This window comes from Rhinatrema bivittatum, chromosome 1, assembly GCF_901001135.1.
Source record: "Rhinatrema bivittatum chromosome 1, aRhiBiv1.1, whole genome shotgun sequence".
NCBI lineage: Eukaryota > Metazoa > Chordata > Amphibia > Gymnophiona > Rhinatrematidae > Rhinatrema > Rhinatrema bivittatum.
The window spans coordinates 570,605,019-570,622,130 of record NC_042615.1 but is presented as its reverse complement, the minus strand read 5'-3'; the positions used below and the strand labels follow the sequence as shown (position 1 = coordinate 570,622,130).

Sequence of the window (17,112 nt, the reverse complement as noted above, 5' to 3'; positions counted from 1 at the left end):
TAGCCGATGCAGAGAAGAGCCTCACTGATGCACGATCGATGAAAGGTACAAGATGAGTCGATTTGTACAATGCACTCTCTACCTAGCTTCAAACAAGCTTTCATCAATTCAAACAGCAGAAAATCTTCAGTGATGTCAACTTTGCTGTTCATACCCTCCCTACTGTGTATATAAAACCACCCCCTGAACTTATACCACCCCCCCAAACAGAGTTAAAAGTACCCCCTCTTAAATAGTAAAGTGACTTATTGGTCTCTATAGAGGCATTCTCTCTCTCTCATTACCATAACTCCACCCAATCTCCTCCCAATTGCATAACAAATGCAACATTTGCATACTAGCATGCATTGCACTATTTAACATGAAATGATAAATGACCTTGTTAATTAGCACCAACAAAATTGTTATTTTTTTATTCTGTGGGATATTTGTGTTGAGTACTTATATTGATTTCCTTTCAGTAAGACTTAGGCTTTCTCTATTCAGTACTACTTAAATCTGCAACAGCTATGATAAGTATGCTAAAAGTTAATCATTCTTACTGCATGCTAAGTTACATAACGAGAGCATTTCAAATGCCTTTTGTTCTAGTTTACTTCAATGAGAAATCCACTTTCTCTTCTCAGTTTCAAGAATTACCGGTACATACCTAAAAGAATATTGCAAATAGGGCCAGCCCTGTGACTTGTGCTACAGTACTGCGTGATGTAGGAGATCAGACTTTGGATCCCCTATCCACTGGGGCTGTTCACACCAATACTGAGGTATTGTGTTCAGGCCCGCAGAGGGAGGAAAGATTGCTATTGTCACTCTAGCAGTCTCTGCTAGCTAAAAATTGAAGCTAGACTTCCCAGATTCACCCAGGCATATTGCCTAGACAGCTGTTGATGGTGACATGGCTGGGTGACTTTGGATGATGATAAAGAGGGGCAAACGATTTTTAAGAAGACTAATGCAAATAATGGCAGCTGTCCAAGAGCAAGGAAGGACACTTTAGTATACTGTTTAGATTTAAACCACATCCCTAGGGAAATTAAAGGAAATAAATCTATGCTAAGCACATTGGTACAGAAAGACAAGGACCCCCCTCCCCCATTTTACAGGGATATCCAATGAAAGTTTCTCACGGCCTAAATTAAAAGGCAATCAGTGTTTATCTGTCTATATGAGGAGGCTTCTAGTCAGATGTCAGAGTTCCTTGGGAGCTTCCTGAATCAGGAGGAGGACAGGGAAAGGGAATGGGAGGGGATAACCCTGGCATGGGGGTGGGGGGGGGGCTTTGAGGTTGCTCTCACTTATCCAGGGTGTGACCCCCCAAAGCAGTGGGATTGCTTCAAATTTCCCATACAGACCAATATGGCCTGCCCACTAACCCAGCCCTTCAAATTATCTCACCTGAGAATTCCTTTGGGTGTCTCTCCAATCAAGAAAGTGATATGGCCTGCTCGAAGCACCTTTTTCCCCATCTGGGTAATGGGATGCTCAATGGAAACAGGAAACTGCCGATTGTCCTTACAGCTCTCGTTTTCTCTCACTAGCATTTCATCTTCTAAGCTGTCTTCAGATTTCTATACAATGAAAAGTAAGGACCACAATATTGAATTGAGAAAATGTTGTCTGTTAAAATGTGTATTGATACAGTTTGTGAACAAAATAGGCCATACCACAGCATCTGAAATAGCATTCACCATAATTATTTTTTGTTCAGTCAAGAGTGTGGGAGTGTTACTAAAAACTTCAATTAAGGGCAAGTTAATCAGAACTGTTGCTGCTAATGATCTCTGATTATATACTGCTATGCTAATATGTTATTACCCACCTTGGGTGAATTTCTTATTCACAAAAGCAGGAAATCAAGTCCAATAATAAATAAATGCCAATCTTCCATGAAATAGCAGAAGTATCAAAAATAAAGGATATTAACCTTGGCTGCCCTTACTTTACTGGCATTTTAAAGAGAACATATTCAAAACCATTTTCTGTACTTTCCTGAGTTAGAACATAAGAACATAAGAAATTGCCATGCTGGGTCAGACCAAGGGTCCATCAAGCCCAACATCCTGTTTCCAACAGAGGCCAAAACCAGGCCACAAGAACCTGGCAATTACCCAAACACTAAGAAGATCCCATGCTACTGATGCAATTAATAGCAGTGGCTATTCCCTAAGTGTAATTGATTAATAGCCATTAATGGACTTCTCCTCCAAGAACTTATCCAAACCTTTTTTGAACCCAGCTACACTAACCACCTCCTCTGGCAACAAATTCCAGAGCTTTATTGTGCGTTGAGTGAAAAAGAATTTTCTCCGATTAGTCTTAAATGTGTTAGTTGCTAACTTCATGGAATGCCCCCTAGTCCTTCTATTATTCGAAAGTGTAAATAACCGAGTCACATCTATTCGTTCAAGACCTCTCATGATCTTAGACCTCTATCATATCCCCCCTCAGCCATCTCTTCTCCAAGCTGAACAGCCCTAACCTCTTCAGCCTTTCCTCATAGGGAAGCTGTTCCATCCCCTTTATCATTTTGGTTGCCCTTCTCTGTACCTTCTCCATCGCAACTATATCTTTTCTGAGATGCGGCGACCAGAATTGTAGACAGTATTCAAGGTGCGGTCTCACCATGGAGTGATACAGAGGCATTATGACATTTTCCGTTTTATTAACCATTCCCTTCCTAATAATTCCTAACATTCTATTTGCTTTTTTGACTGCTGCAGCACACTGAGCCGACGATTTTAAAGTATTATCCACTATGATGCCTAGATCTTTTTCCTGGGTGGTAGCTCCTAATATGGAACCTAACATCGTGTAACTACAGCAAGGGTTATTTTTCCCTATATGCAACACCTTGCACTTGTCCACATTAAATTTCATCTGCCATGTGGATGCCCAATCTTCCAGTCTTGCAAGGTCCTCCTGTAATGTATCGCAGTCTGCTTGTGATTTAACTACTCTGAATAATTTTGTATCATCCGCAAATTTGATAACCTCACTCGTCGTATTCCTTTCCAGATCATTTATATATATATTGAAAAGCACCGGTCCAAGTACAGATCCCTGTGGCACTCCACTGTTTACCCTTTTCCACTGAGTAAATTGACCATTTAATCCTACTCTTTGTTTCCTGTCTTTTAACCAGTTTGTAATCCACGAAAGGACATCGCCTCCTATCCCATGACTTTTTAGTTTTAGTTAGGTAGAGGGGAAGGAAGAGATTTCAAAAACAAATTAGCAGCAGTATCAGTCAACCTCTGTAACTCAATGAGCTATCTTAGCAATGAGTTTGGTTCGCAACTGTTTTTTTTTCCTTTTCTTTTTAAGATGTAACTTCAAGTTTCATTACTGTTGTATGCTAGGGATGTGAATCGTTTTTTGACGATTTAAAAAAATCGTCCGATATTTTTTAAATCGTCAAAAATCGGTACAGTGCGCAATACAATAGAAATTTTCACGATTTATCATGAAAAATTGTTACTCCCGTTAGTGTCCACTAACGGGAGTTATTTGGGGGGAGGGCGGGAAAACCAGCACACCAAAACAACCCCTAAACCCACCCCGACCCTATAAAACTAATCCCTTACCTTCCCCCACCCCCCCGAACCCCCCCAAAACCTTTTACAAGTACCTGGTGGTCCAGTGGGGGCGCGGGGGCCGATCTCCTGCTCTTGGGCCATCGGCGCCATTTTGACTGCCACTCAAAAATGGCGCCGATGGCACGATTAAAAAAAAACCCCACCCAACCCTTTAAAGATGACCCCTTAGCTTCTCCCACCCTCCCGATCCCCACAAAACATTTTTAAATTACCTGGTGGTCTAGTGGTGGTCCCGGGAGCAATCTCCCGTTCTTGGGCCATCGGCTGCCACTCATAAAGATGGCGCCGATGGCCCTTTGCCCTTGCCATATGACAGGGTATCCGTGCCATTGGCCGGCCCCTGTCACATGGTAGGAGCACTGGCTGGCCGGTGCCAGCCAGTGCTCCTACCATGCCAGTGTGCCAGTGTGCGAAGGAAACCTGTTGCATCAGTGCAAAGAGAGACCCGGTGCATCAGCGCTGGGGTGATTTCCACTCCCCGCCAACGAGGAGGCAGCCCAGTTGGTCAGCGTGTTTGTTGGTGCAAAAGGAGAGACTCAGTGTGGTGCCGCGATTTCCACCCTCCCCGCCAGCGAAGAGGGGCACTGCTGTGAAGAGTGGTGAGTAACGGACTAAGGGAAGGGATAGAGAGGGAGGCATAGAAAGGAACAGAGAGGGAAGGAGGGGAAGTGGTGAGTATGGTGAATGAGTGAAATGGAAGGGACATGAATGAGTGGGAAAGAGAGGGTGAGGGACAGCGGGAGGTGATAAGCGTCAGGGAAGGGAATGAGTGAGTGGGTATGTAGGAGAGAAGGGCTAGTGACTGAGTGGGAAAGGAGTGAGAATGAGTGGGAGTGAGGGGTGAGTGACAGAGGGGAATGAATGGGAGTAAGAGTGACTGACAGAGGGAAGGGGAGGAATGGGAGGGAAGAGAAATGAAAGGAGTGAATGGGAGGCAGTAATTGCAGGGTGAGTGGGAATGGGATTGAGTGACAGAGGGAAAGATAATGAAACAAGGGAAAAGAGTGAGTGGAAGTGAGGGGTGAGTGACAGAGGAAAGGTAAGAGAATTAAGTGGGGGGGGATGAGGTGATAGAGGGAAGGGAAGATGATGACAGGGTTGAGTGACAGAGGGAAGGAGAGTGAATGACTGAAATTGAGTGAGAGGAAAGGAAAAAGGGAGGGAGGAAGTAGAAGAGGGGATTGAGAAGCAGAGAGGGTAGAAGGGTGAATGCATTTGTGTGTGTGTGTGTGTGTGTGTGAATGCAGGTGTGTGTATATTGGAGGAAGTTTGTGTTTGTGTGTACCCTCCTTCTCCTTCCCCCTACTAATTCAAGTCTACAATCTCAGGGTGATTGGAATTGAAAAGTTTCCAGATATGGAGAGGGGAGGAATTTTTTTAATCTATTTTAGTTTAAATTATTGGGTGTTTAATATGTCTGCTGTTTTGAAATATTTGATTGATTTTGGGGAAATGTTTAAAGTTTATAATATTTTTAATCCTTATTCTTAATTATTAGGTGGTGTCCAATTTGTCATCTGTTTTGAAATATGCTTTTTATTAGTATGGTTTCCTCACTGTTATGACTGATTTATATTTCTTCACTTTGTTTTGTGAGGAATGGTGTCAATGTTTTTGTTTTATTGCACTGCATGTCAGTCTGGCTTTTAGTGGTTTCCAGTCCAAATTTTGTCTACACCTTACTATTTATACTTTATGGCCTGCACGGAGGTTAGATAATCTGCTAGTTGGGAAAATGCCTTGCACCTGTTGGGTTGAAAGTTTTTCTAATTTTGGTAGAGGCTGGAGATCCATGATTGAAGGAGCTCCTTGGGTGCTAAAATTGATGGTGCTTAAGCCTGTTGGATATTGAAATGCCTGCAGCAAGTAGTGGAGATTTGATTGCTGTGTCAAGGACCTGCCACACCATGCTCTGCCACGCCCTGCCATACCACACCCTCTGGCCCTTGCTGCGCTCGATAACTTGTAATGTGACTCCCAGCACAAGTTTGCCCACCCCTGAACTAAAGCTCTTAAAAATGAAAAGAGAATGCTGAAAAAGTATGAACAATTGGAGAACAGATAAATCTGACTCCAAGCTGAAGTTATATAGAAATCAGCTGCAAATTTATCATGAATCTATTGATGCAGCTAAGAAAAAATATCAGAGAAAATCCATGGTCAGATATTTAATCCAAAGGTTTTATTCTGTACAGTGAAATCTCTTACCAAAACAAATGGCAGATGAAATGTAATGTGGACAAGTGCAAGGTGTTGCGTATAGGGAAAAATAACCCTTGCTGTAGTTACACAATGTTAGGTTCCATATTAGGAGCTACCACCCAGGAAAAAGATCTAGGAATCATAGTGGATAATACTTTGAAATCGTCGGCTCAGTGTGTGCTGCAGCAGTCAAAAAAGCAAACAGAATGTTAGGAATTATTAGGAAGGGAATGGTTAATAAAACGGAAAATGTCATAATGCCTCTGTATCGCTCCATGGTAAGACCGCACCTTGAATACTGTGTACAATTCTGGTCGCCACATCTCAAAAAGATATAGTGGCGATGGAGAAAGTACAGAGAAGGGCAACCAAAATGATAAAGGGAATGGAACAGCTCCCCTATGAGGAAAGGCTGAAGAAGTTGGGGCTATTCAGCTTGGAGAAGAGACGGCTGAGGGGGGATATGATAGAGGTCTTTAAGATCATGAGAGGTCTTGAACGAGTAGATGTGAATCGGTTATTTACACTTTCGGATAATAGAAGGACTAGGGGGCATTCCATGAAGTTAGCAAGTAGCACATTTAAGACTAATCGGAGAAAGTTCTTTTTCACTCAATGCACCATTAAGCTCTGGAATTTGTTGCCAGAGGATGTGGTTAGTGCAGTTAGTGTAACTGGGTTCAAAAAAGGTTTGGATGAGTTCTTGGAGGAGAAGTCCATTAACTGCTATTAATTAAGTTTACTTAGGGAATAGCCACTGCTATTAATTGCATCAGTAGCATGGGATCTTCTTGGTGTTTGGGTACTTGCCAGGTTCTTGTGGCCTGGTTTGGCCTCTGTCGGAAACAGGATGCTGGGCTTGATGGACCCTTGATCTGACCCAGCATGGCAATTTCTTATGTTCTAAAACAAACCTTCAGGTCGATACAGTAAAGTGTGCTCCGTCGGAGCGCACTGTCAGCCTGCTCTGGACGCGTGTTTTCCCTTACCCCTTATTCAGTAAGGGGAGGAAAACACGCGGCCCACCCGCGGCACCTAATAGCGCCCTCAACATGCAAATGCATGTTGATGGCCCTATTAGGTATGCGCGCGGGATCCAGTAAGTAAAATGTGCAGCCAAGCCGCACATTTTACTCTAAGAAATTAGCACCAGGAAAGTGCACAGAAAAGCAGTAAAAACTGCTTTTCTGTGCACCCTCCGACTTAATATCATAGCGATATTAAGTCGGAGGTCCCCAAAAGTAAAAAAAAAAAAAAAAATTTGAATTCGGCCCGCGGCTGTCGGGCCGAAAACCGGACGCTCAATTTTGCCGGCGTCCGGTTTCCGAGCCCGTGGCTGTCAGCGGGCTCGAGAACCGACGCCGGCAAAATTGAGCGTCGACTGTCAAACCCGCTGACAGCCGCCGCTCCTGACAAAAAGGAGGCGCTAGGGACGCGCTAGTGTCCCTAGCGCCTCCTTTCCCTCGTTTGCACCGCGTCGCCTCATTTAAATACTGAATCGCCCGCACCGGCGAAGGGACGGTGCGCGCGCCGGGAGAGCGGGCGTTCGTCCGCTCTCCCGCGGTCTTACAGTATCGACCTGCTTGTTAGTAAAGCTGACATTAATTCCTGACTTGTCCCTGATAACTGTGATAAATTGTGTTCAGAGTTCCCACCCACTAACGACGAGATTATAAAAATTAGACAAAAATCTGATGTAAATTGGTAATGTTTTTCTCTCCTCGGAAGGCTTTATTGCAAAAACAAACTCTTTCTGTCCATTAAATCCATTATCAGTTAACTGCTTAAAATTTTTACGTAAAGATTTAGCTCCTGTTATCACTAAAATAATAAACTTATCTTTAATGGAAGGGAAAAAAAACCCCCAGATGCTTTAAAAACTGCATCTATCAACCCATTACTGAAGCTGCATTCTTTAGACACTTCTAAATTTGAAAACTATTTCCTCCCTGCCCTTCCACACAACATTTCTGGAAAAAGTAGTGAACAAGCAATTAACAGATTTCTTAGTGGAGAATCATTTATTGAATCCAAACCAATGTGGATTTAGGAAAAATCAATCTAGTGAAACCCTGGTATTATCAATTACTGACACTTAATGGAGGGGGAAAAAGTTATATTTTAGTACTATTAAATTTGTCAACTGCATTCAACACAGTAGATTATTCTATTTTAGCCTCTAATTTAGAAGAAGTTAGAATTTCTTGAAAGGTTTTAAAATAGTTTAATTCATTATTATCAGGTCACTCAGTGCAAGTAAAAAATAACAAGTCCTTTGATTGGGCTCCATTTAAGACAGGTGTTCCTCAGGGGTCTTCATTATCTGCATCTTTGTTCAATTACCATCAGTAAAGATTTAATGTGATTTGGAGTGATGAAAAGTAAAAGAAGAATAGATTTGTACCATTTACTCTCTACCTAGCTTGACTGCAGCTAGGTAGAGAGTGCATCAAGATAGGTAGAGAGAACATGGTACAAATCTACTCTTCTCTTACTTTTCATCACACATGAGATCAATGCCCACTGTCAAACCTTCACTGATGGTAAATGTGGTGTTCGTATGTATGACTGTGCATGTAAAACTGTCCCCCAAAACCCACCCCACAAACCTCATCCCAAGTTCATAATGCCCTCTATTTCAGTGGTATAAAAAGTTCAATTATAAGGATGGACAATAAAAATACGGACAAAGGAAGTAATAAAAAAGTGCATTTTACATTCTCATCGGGTAAGAGCTCAAGTGGACATACAGACACATTTCCGGAAAAATTTGTTTTAGAAGAGGACAAACAAAAAAGACCACAAAAAGGATATACAAGAAAGACCAAATAAAAATTTCAGGAAACATATTGGAATACAGGACAAACTGGGAGACAACAGACATCCAAAGACCATCTGCAATAATAAACTTGCTTCTGTTCAATTGACAGGCACACAACAACAAGTTTTAAATAATGGATTGTCGTTTGTCCCCACTAAATTTCACAATTCCTTTGAAAGTAGAATAGCCATTTATAGGCTAGTCAGAAAAGTAAACCTGAAATTGTTCTTCCAGCATAATGACATTCACGAGTCTGATATGTCAATAGTTAAACCTAGATCCCAATGGAATCCTCCTGGACCCATGGATGCCCATGTTAGGACATTCTTACATCTAGTTTTGAAAGATATTCAAACATTTGAACAAAAACTTTTTTTGGATATTATAATTTCAACCTTGTTGAGTAAGATGGATCAAGTAGTAGTAAAGCCTGCAGATAAAGGAGAGGCCATAGTGGTTCAAGATCGCATAAAATATGAAAAAGCTTTGAATGAGCATTTAACCCAGGCAGGCTATTACAGTATTATGTACTAAGATCCCACTATAGCACTTCAAGATCAGATTGAACAGTTAACAGAATCAGCGACTTTTTTAACTTCCAAAGAAAAGTCCTTTTTGGTACAGAAGCATTCACGTACTCCAGTTATACATGCTGTTCCTAAAATATATACAAATCTCACAGATCCACCTATTAGACCATAGTATCCCTTAATGGATCAATATTAGAACCACCAGCCATCTTTGTAGATCACTTTCTTCAACCATTGGTGGCAAAAAAACCCTCATATTTGCAAGATACCATTCACTTTTTGAATAAGTTGACTGAGGTGCAGATAGCAGAGGGTTCTACTGTATTAGTTACTATGGACATACAGTCACTATACACACAAATACCACAACAAGCAGCATTGGATATAGTGACTTGAGAATTAGTCCATCATGTGGGTCTCCGCAGAATACCTACCGATTTTTTAACATCACTAATAAAGTTAGTATTGTTTAATAATTATTTTCTGTTCAAAGAAACAGTTTATCATCAGGACCATGGCATTCCCATGGGGTCATCATTAGCGCCTTTGGTCGCCAATTTATATGTGGCAGATTTTGAGCAAAGATGGATATACACTTCAATACAGTGGACACACATTGAAAACTGGCATAGATATATAGACGATGTGTTTTTTATTTGGAATGGCCCGGAGGAAGAGCTGAACATCTTTTTGACATGGATAAACAGTTTGGACATACATTTAAAATTCTCACACATGCAGAGTAAAGAACAGATATATTTAGATGTATGTATAAGTATTAAGGGCAATGCCTTCTTTACTACTGTCAACAGAAAAGACACAGATCGCAATAATTTATTGTGATATAAAAGTCATCATCCCACAGCATTCAAACGAGGCTTACCGGTTTCACAGTTTTTACGGATTAGGTCAATTTGCACAACAACAGCCAAATTTGATCAACAGGCAGGAGTATTAAGCCGAAAATTTTTGGAGAGGGGATACCCGAAAAACATGATTAGAAAAGCATACAAAAGAGCAAGATATAGCAATCGTGAAACATTGCTCCAATATAAACCCAAGAAGGAACAAAATCGTCTGGTGTGTGTTTTGCCCAATAGCACGTCAACAGCCATTATTTCTTCAATAAAAAAGCACTGGCACATCTTGGCGTTGCATGGGATTTTTAATGCGATGCCTCTCATCGCCACAAAAAGAGGCCGTAATATTTGTGACAGTGTTGTATATTCACAATTTAGGGAAGCAATTTCAGAACCAATTGGCGTGCACAAGAAGTGTGGCCAATGTTCTGTTTGCGATTTTGCTCTGGAGGGCACTATTTGGGTCCACCCATTGACAGGATATAAATTAAGGAGATCAGTGATCTACATTATAATATGCCCATGTCCCAAAGTATACATGGGTCGCACAAGCAGGGTTGTTAGACAAAGAATCATCGAGCATCGCTCCCGTTTAAATACAGCTACCATGACAGCACCTATAGTGCCTCATTGTATCGAATATAAACACACTTTCGATCAATTGAAATGGACTGTCATAGATAGCATTGGCAAAAGGAGTGGAAACAATTTGACCATGCTTAACTATCGGGAACAATCATGGATTTTCAAGTTAAATACAGAGCAACCAGGCGGTCTAAATGACAAATTGGATTGGATGTCTCTAACTTGAAGAACGATGATAGGTCTTTTCAGAACTTCCATGTGATCATAAATAGTCAATGAGGAAGGGAGGGTTCTCTAACCGCCATTGAGACGCGTAGAGGAGGCTTAATGTACCATATAGATACAACTATAAAGAGAATACTTTGAACTTTTGAATACTTTCAACTTCGGATATTGCCGAGAAAATAACCCCTGAGGAAGATAGCAATGCGAAACTTGTACAGGTTGGGGATTTCGGATCCATCGCATTAAGCAACATCGGACATTGAAACACAAAAAAACATCTTTAAGCTAAGTATTTTCACTCTGGCGGTGTTTAAGATGCAGTTTGGCACAAGATAAATAATATGACACAGACATAATATAAAATAATGAATTTTATTGTTTGAGTTGGCACCACAATATATATATATAAAAATTAAAAAATAGGATGGAGGTGGTCAGTTTATGATTATAAAAAGGAGTATTGCGAGGCAACCTGGATGAAACTACCACCATCCATTCAAATAAATTTCAAAAAAATTCTTTAGAGTATCATATATACAATTTTTAATAAATAAGGTGCACCTGGCAATATTATTTGAGATACAGATTAGACACACTGGGGAGTTGCATCAACAGCATAAAGGCTTATTGGTTAAGGGTAGTAACCGCCATATCAGCAAGTAACTCCCATGCTTATTCATTTTCCTAGACTGTGCAATTCAATGTCCTTGTTGGCTGCTGTCTGAATCTAATTCTATTTTTCCTCTTTTCCCTTTGCCATTGAAGCAGAGAGCAATGATTTATTTATTTAAAATATTTTCTATACCGTCGCTAAGTTATATACCATTTCAACGGTTTACATGTAGGCACATAGATTAGGATGGGTGAATGCGTACTATCGTACATTCAAACAGGTGCCAAAAAGGTTCGGTTACATTTTATCATAAACAAAAAGCTTCGCTTGTTTAGTGATGTAGGTCCTGACCATGTAACCCAGCTGCCATATCTTTCTCACTGTTCAAGCTTCCTTAAATCATGTCTCATCCTCTCTACTCCTTCCAGTATGTCCAGTCTGTTGCAGATTTTACTATCACACACAAATAGACACATTTTACCTTCTATCCCTTCTGCAATGTTGCTCACTAAGATATTGAACAGAACCAGTCCCAACACCGATTCCTGTGGCACTCCATTTAATACAGTTTTCTCTTCAGAGCAGGTTCCATTTACCATTACACGCTGCCTTTTATCCATCAACCAGTTTGTAATAACACCACCACCTTGGCGCTCACTCCCAAGCTTGTCATTTTATTCATGAGACTCTTATGTGGGACTGTATCAAAAGCTTTACTAAAATCCAAGTAAATCATATCGAGCGCTCTTCCCTGATCCAATTATCTAGTCACCCAATCATCAATCAGATTTGTCTGATAGGACCTTCCCTTGGTGAATCCATGCTGTCTAGGATCGAGCAACCCACCGGACTGTAAATAGTTCACTATCCTTTCCTTCAGCAGAGCCTCCATTAATTTTCCCACCACCAAGGTAAGACTAACCGGCCTGTAGTTTCCAGCATCCTCTCTGCTCCCACTCTTGTGAAGCAGGATCACCATCGCTCTTCTCCAATCACTTGGCACCACTCCCGTTTCTAAGGATCTATTGAACAGGTCACACAGCGGACCCGCCAGCACATCTCTGAGCTCCCTCAGTATTCTGGGATGAACCTCATCAGGCCCCATGGCTTTGTTCACTTTCAGTTTTCTTAGCTCTTCCCATACATTCTCTTCTGTAAACAGAATTTCGTCTGCTCCACCCCCTTCCACAGTCTTTTTAACTAGCAATGGTCCATCTCCAGGGTCTTCTTTAGTGAACACTGAACTGAAGTATTTGTTTAATATTTCCGCCATTTCTTTGTCTCTCTCCATACACTGATCCTGGTCATCTTTCAATTCATTATACCTCTTTGGACCTTTCTCCTTTCCTTGATGTATCTGAAGAATATTTTGTCACCTCACTTTACCAATCCTTTCTTCTGCCGGACTTTTTGATGTCTTGATTATTTTCTTCATCTCCCTAAGTTTTACCAGGTATTTTTCCCTGTGTTCCTCTTTTTGGGATCCTTTATAATTCTTGAATGTTGCTTTTTTTGCTTTTATTATGTCAACCACCTTCTCTGAGAACCAGATTATTTTCTTATTTCACTTAATTTTGTTACTTTTCTAACATATAGATTTGTTGCTTTTGTTCCTCTGTAACAATAATGCATTACTATACTACTATTTCCAGAAACTTCATTGCTACTAATGTCAACCTATCAATAAAAGAAGTATTTTACTATGTTGTAAATTTGTTTGTCACACCATACTTTGCTATAATCACTTATTTATCTTGATTTGATGAAGTATTACTGCTTGCTGTGATGATACCTATATGTTGTGATTTGAGTTCTTTGATTACTTTCATACCCTCAGAAATCTAGAGGTAAAGTGTTGTGATAAATTAGAGTTCAAGTAAAAATTAGTGTATTGCACAGAATATGAAAGGATAATATATGAAGTTTGCTGTCCAAGTATTTTGGCCATTGACAAAATTAAATACCAAATGGATTTATGCTAAATTGCTTTGCCTAAGCTAAGCAGGTTTCAGAAGGAGGCTTGAAACCAGTAGGCATCAAGAGCAATATTAAAAGACTTTTCACTCTTTTGCAAACAGCTCACATTTTGAGCCAGGACTTCACTGATAAGGACTCTTGAACTGGTGGTATGCTACCCTTGCTTAGAGACTGTGTGGTGATTGGCTACATATGGCCAGCACGAGGACAATGCATGCTACCTTTGCCAAGAGACTGTACAGTGATTAGCTATATGTGGTCAGCATGAAGACATTGCCACAGCTTGACCAATCACAATGATCATACACTGAGCTGGTCAATAGCATGAGTTGCATGCCTCGGCCAAACCTTCAGAACCATCGAGAGAAAGATAAGTAGCCAGCAATAGACTAATGAAGAGAAGGGTATCCTAAACTAGTGTCTATAAATCAGCATAAAAGGATATATATTCTGGGTGACTCCAACAAACACAAGGAATAGAGAGCAGACCAGACCAGAGGTGACAACTTCCCAAATCGGAGGGCAGGCCTGAGGACTTCATCTGTGGCCAGAGTGCGAGGACTCCAGCTGAGCTTAAACCAGAGTTTAGTGGTGGGTTTAGTCAATGCTGTATCCTTTCAGTATTCTTTATGTTGTAATCAAATAAACATTATAATATCATTGTAAGTGAGCTGCAGCATCTGTAAAGCTCATATCATCCCTCTCTATCCCATACACACACAAACTTATCCCTGTAGTGTAGTTCATAAAGACTCTACATCACCCAATAAGACAAGGGATACTTATGAAGGAGTGGGGTGGATTTTTTCTTGGTGGTAAGTGTCCTGCAGGGGTAGAGGTGCTACCAGAATGGGGGAGGGGGTATCAGGCTTCAGCAGGTGTGAAGGGAATTAAAAGCCCACTGCCATTTAATATTTGGTATGGGCAGGGGTGGAGGCCTTGTGTTAGCTAATACAAATTGTACAAGCTACTAACAAAATAGATTTTAACATACAGAGGCCAATTTTGAAAGAGTTTAGTCTCATAACGTTTGGAGTTATGCTCTTAAATTGGCCAGCTGAACATTTTCTAGAGCAGAGATCCTAAATTTAGGCTCCTAGTTTCATTATGATCCTGAATTAAGGGTCCTAAAAAATGGGCATCTGTGGTAGCATAGTTAGGGCGAGGAAACAATGTCAGGAGCTTAGTACTGACTTTCAGAATAATCTAGGCAAATGAATAGCAGTCCTAAATTCATGTGAATTTTAAGATGAAAATATAGGATCATAAATTCGGCTGAAAACTGGATCTTAACTTAGGCACCTAATTTAGGGGCTTTGCTTTTTTTGAATATTGACCTCCCGAGGGTACTAAAGGCTGTACATCAAGCATTAAAGCAAGCACTAACAGAGATTTCAAAATCGGCATGTTAACTCGTTAACAGTCAATTTAAATAGGACTTTATACATAGACCCCCAAGGTGCTTCAATAATCACTAATTATCTTCAAATTCAATGCAGGATATAAAATACAAAGGGGCCAATGCAATAATTTTCGCGGAAAGCGGGCGCTGACTTTTCAGCGCCCGCTTTCTTAACGCACACATGGCGCCTGCAAGGGGGGCGCCATGCAATAGGCAAATTAGGGGGATTGCGTTAGCAAGGAGGAGCTAGGGTCGCTTGTGTGACCTTAATGCCTCCTTGCTAACACGACCCCATGGCGGCTGCCAGTTATGAAGACCGACACCGGTAAACTCGACATCGGTTTTCATAACCGGCCGTCTGCCAGGAATGAAAATGGATGCTGATAAACTCGGCGTCCATTTTCATTCCTGGCAGACGGCCGGTTATGAAAACCGACGTCGAGTTTACCGGTGTCGGTCTTCATAACTTGGCGGCCTGCCGAGGTATTTTTTTTGTTGTTGTTGTTTTTACTGAAGAAGTACTGAAAAGCAGTTTTTTCTGCTTTTCTGTACTTCTTTTACATGTGCTCAGCTATTAACGCCTGCTCCAGGAAGGCTTTAATATCTGAGCGATAAATGTGCATCTGAGATGCACATTTATTTTATTGCATGCAGAGTGAATGAGTAATAGCCTCATTCACATGCATTTGCTATCTCATTCACTCCGCGTTAGACGCGGGTTAAATAGACGCTAATCCCCCTATTGCATTAGGAGATGGATTAGCGCCTATTTAACCCGTGTCCGACAGCGGGTTAAACAGTGCGCTCGTGTGTACAACCAGAAAATAAACATACTGCTGCAGACCAATTTTGAAACCAGTTTTTTGTATATTATTTGAAACCATTTGTTACAGTAACAAGATTGTATGTGCAAGATACCTCCCATATAATTAGGCTACTACAGGAGGTACAAGAGGTTTCTATTGATATGTTATTAGTCACAATTGACATTGAATCTCTTTATATGAACATACCCCAGGATGGGGCTTTAAAGATCATATACACTTCTCTTGAACAGTGTCCAACTCCACATAGAATACCAACATTATTCATTATGGGGTACATTTTAAAACACTGCGCCCGCGCGTATTTTTGTACGCCGGATTTTGATACGCGCGTAGCCGGGCGGATCTTTTAAAATCCGGGATCGGCGTGCAGCCTGCCTCCGTTCCCTCCCCCCGCAACTTCCCCTCCCTTCCCCTACCTAACCCACCCCCCCCAGCCCTATCTAATCCCCCCTACCTTAGTTGGAAAAGTTACGCCTGCCCGAGGCAGGCATAACTTGCGCATGCCGGGCCGGCTGGCCATATTCCGGTCCGGGGGCTGGTCCGGAGGCCACGCCCCCAGGCCGGAACCATGCCTGCGGCCCTGCCCCTGGAACGCCCCGATGACGCGCCGGCCGCGGCACGCCCCCCCAACATGCCCCCCGCCAGGAAAGCCCCGGGACTTGCGCGCGCCGGCAGCCTATGCAACATAGGCTCGGCACACACTGGGGGAACTTGGGACAGGTTTTCGGGGGGGTATGCGTGTATCTTACGCGCGTACCCCTTTGAAAATCTGCCCCATGGATTTAGCGCACCTTGTGATGTGTCAATTATTTTTGCTTTGGACATGATTTTTAGGAACAAATCCACAGTGTTGCCATGACACTTGATGTGGCAAATCTGTGTGTGTTCAAGTTTATTTATTTATTTATTTAAAAACTTTTTTTATACCGGCATTCGTAGGACACATCATGTCGGTTTATAAAAAACTGAGAAGGAAAGGAAATTACAATGAACAGGGGAGGGGATAACTGGGTGAATACACAAGTATAAGAGAGGAAGTTCAGAGAACTTTTTATAAAGATTGCCGTGGTTCCAGTCTATTATGATTTGGTGTTGATACATAGATTGTTTGCTTCATTTGGACTTCTTTGATTGCAAATTTACATATATTCATGAGTTGATTTAATTCTCTGAACTCTAACAAAGTTTACTAAGCTCTTTGATCAAGATCAGTTAGTTTTTGGATATCTTTATTAAGTAGTAAAATATTTTACAAACAACTCTTTTTTGTAAACTGATTGACTAGAACAACCTTTTAAGATTTTAGAGTCATCATTTATGTAGGCTGAAAATGTGTTTACCAGTTAGCCAATTTTTAGGTCTACGATATCTATTTCGATAGGAAGGAGTTTAAGCGGCAATCACAAGATTTAGCTCAAAGCTATTTAAGCTGGTGTTATCCTATTGTTGCTGATAAGTCAGCTTGTCAGTGTGC

At 41.3% G+C, this 17,112-nt stretch overlaps 1 protein-coding gene across 6 annotated transcripts in view; it reads right to left on the bottom strand.

The window, feature by feature from the left end:
* ERCC6L2 (ERCC excision repair 6 like 2) overlaps positions 1 to 17,112 on the bottom strand; it is a 427,384-nt gene that overhangs the window by 16,785 nt on the left and 393,487 nt on the right. For all 6 annotated transcript variants that reach the window (XM_029617631.1, XM_029617627.1, XM_029617610.1 and 3 more), the window contains one exon: positions 1,396 to 1,568. In XM_029617631.1, the coding sequence (XP_029473491.1) occupies positions 1,396 to 1,568 (173 nt within the window). The remainder of the gene's footprint in view (positions 1 to 1,395; positions 1,569 to 17,112) is intronic.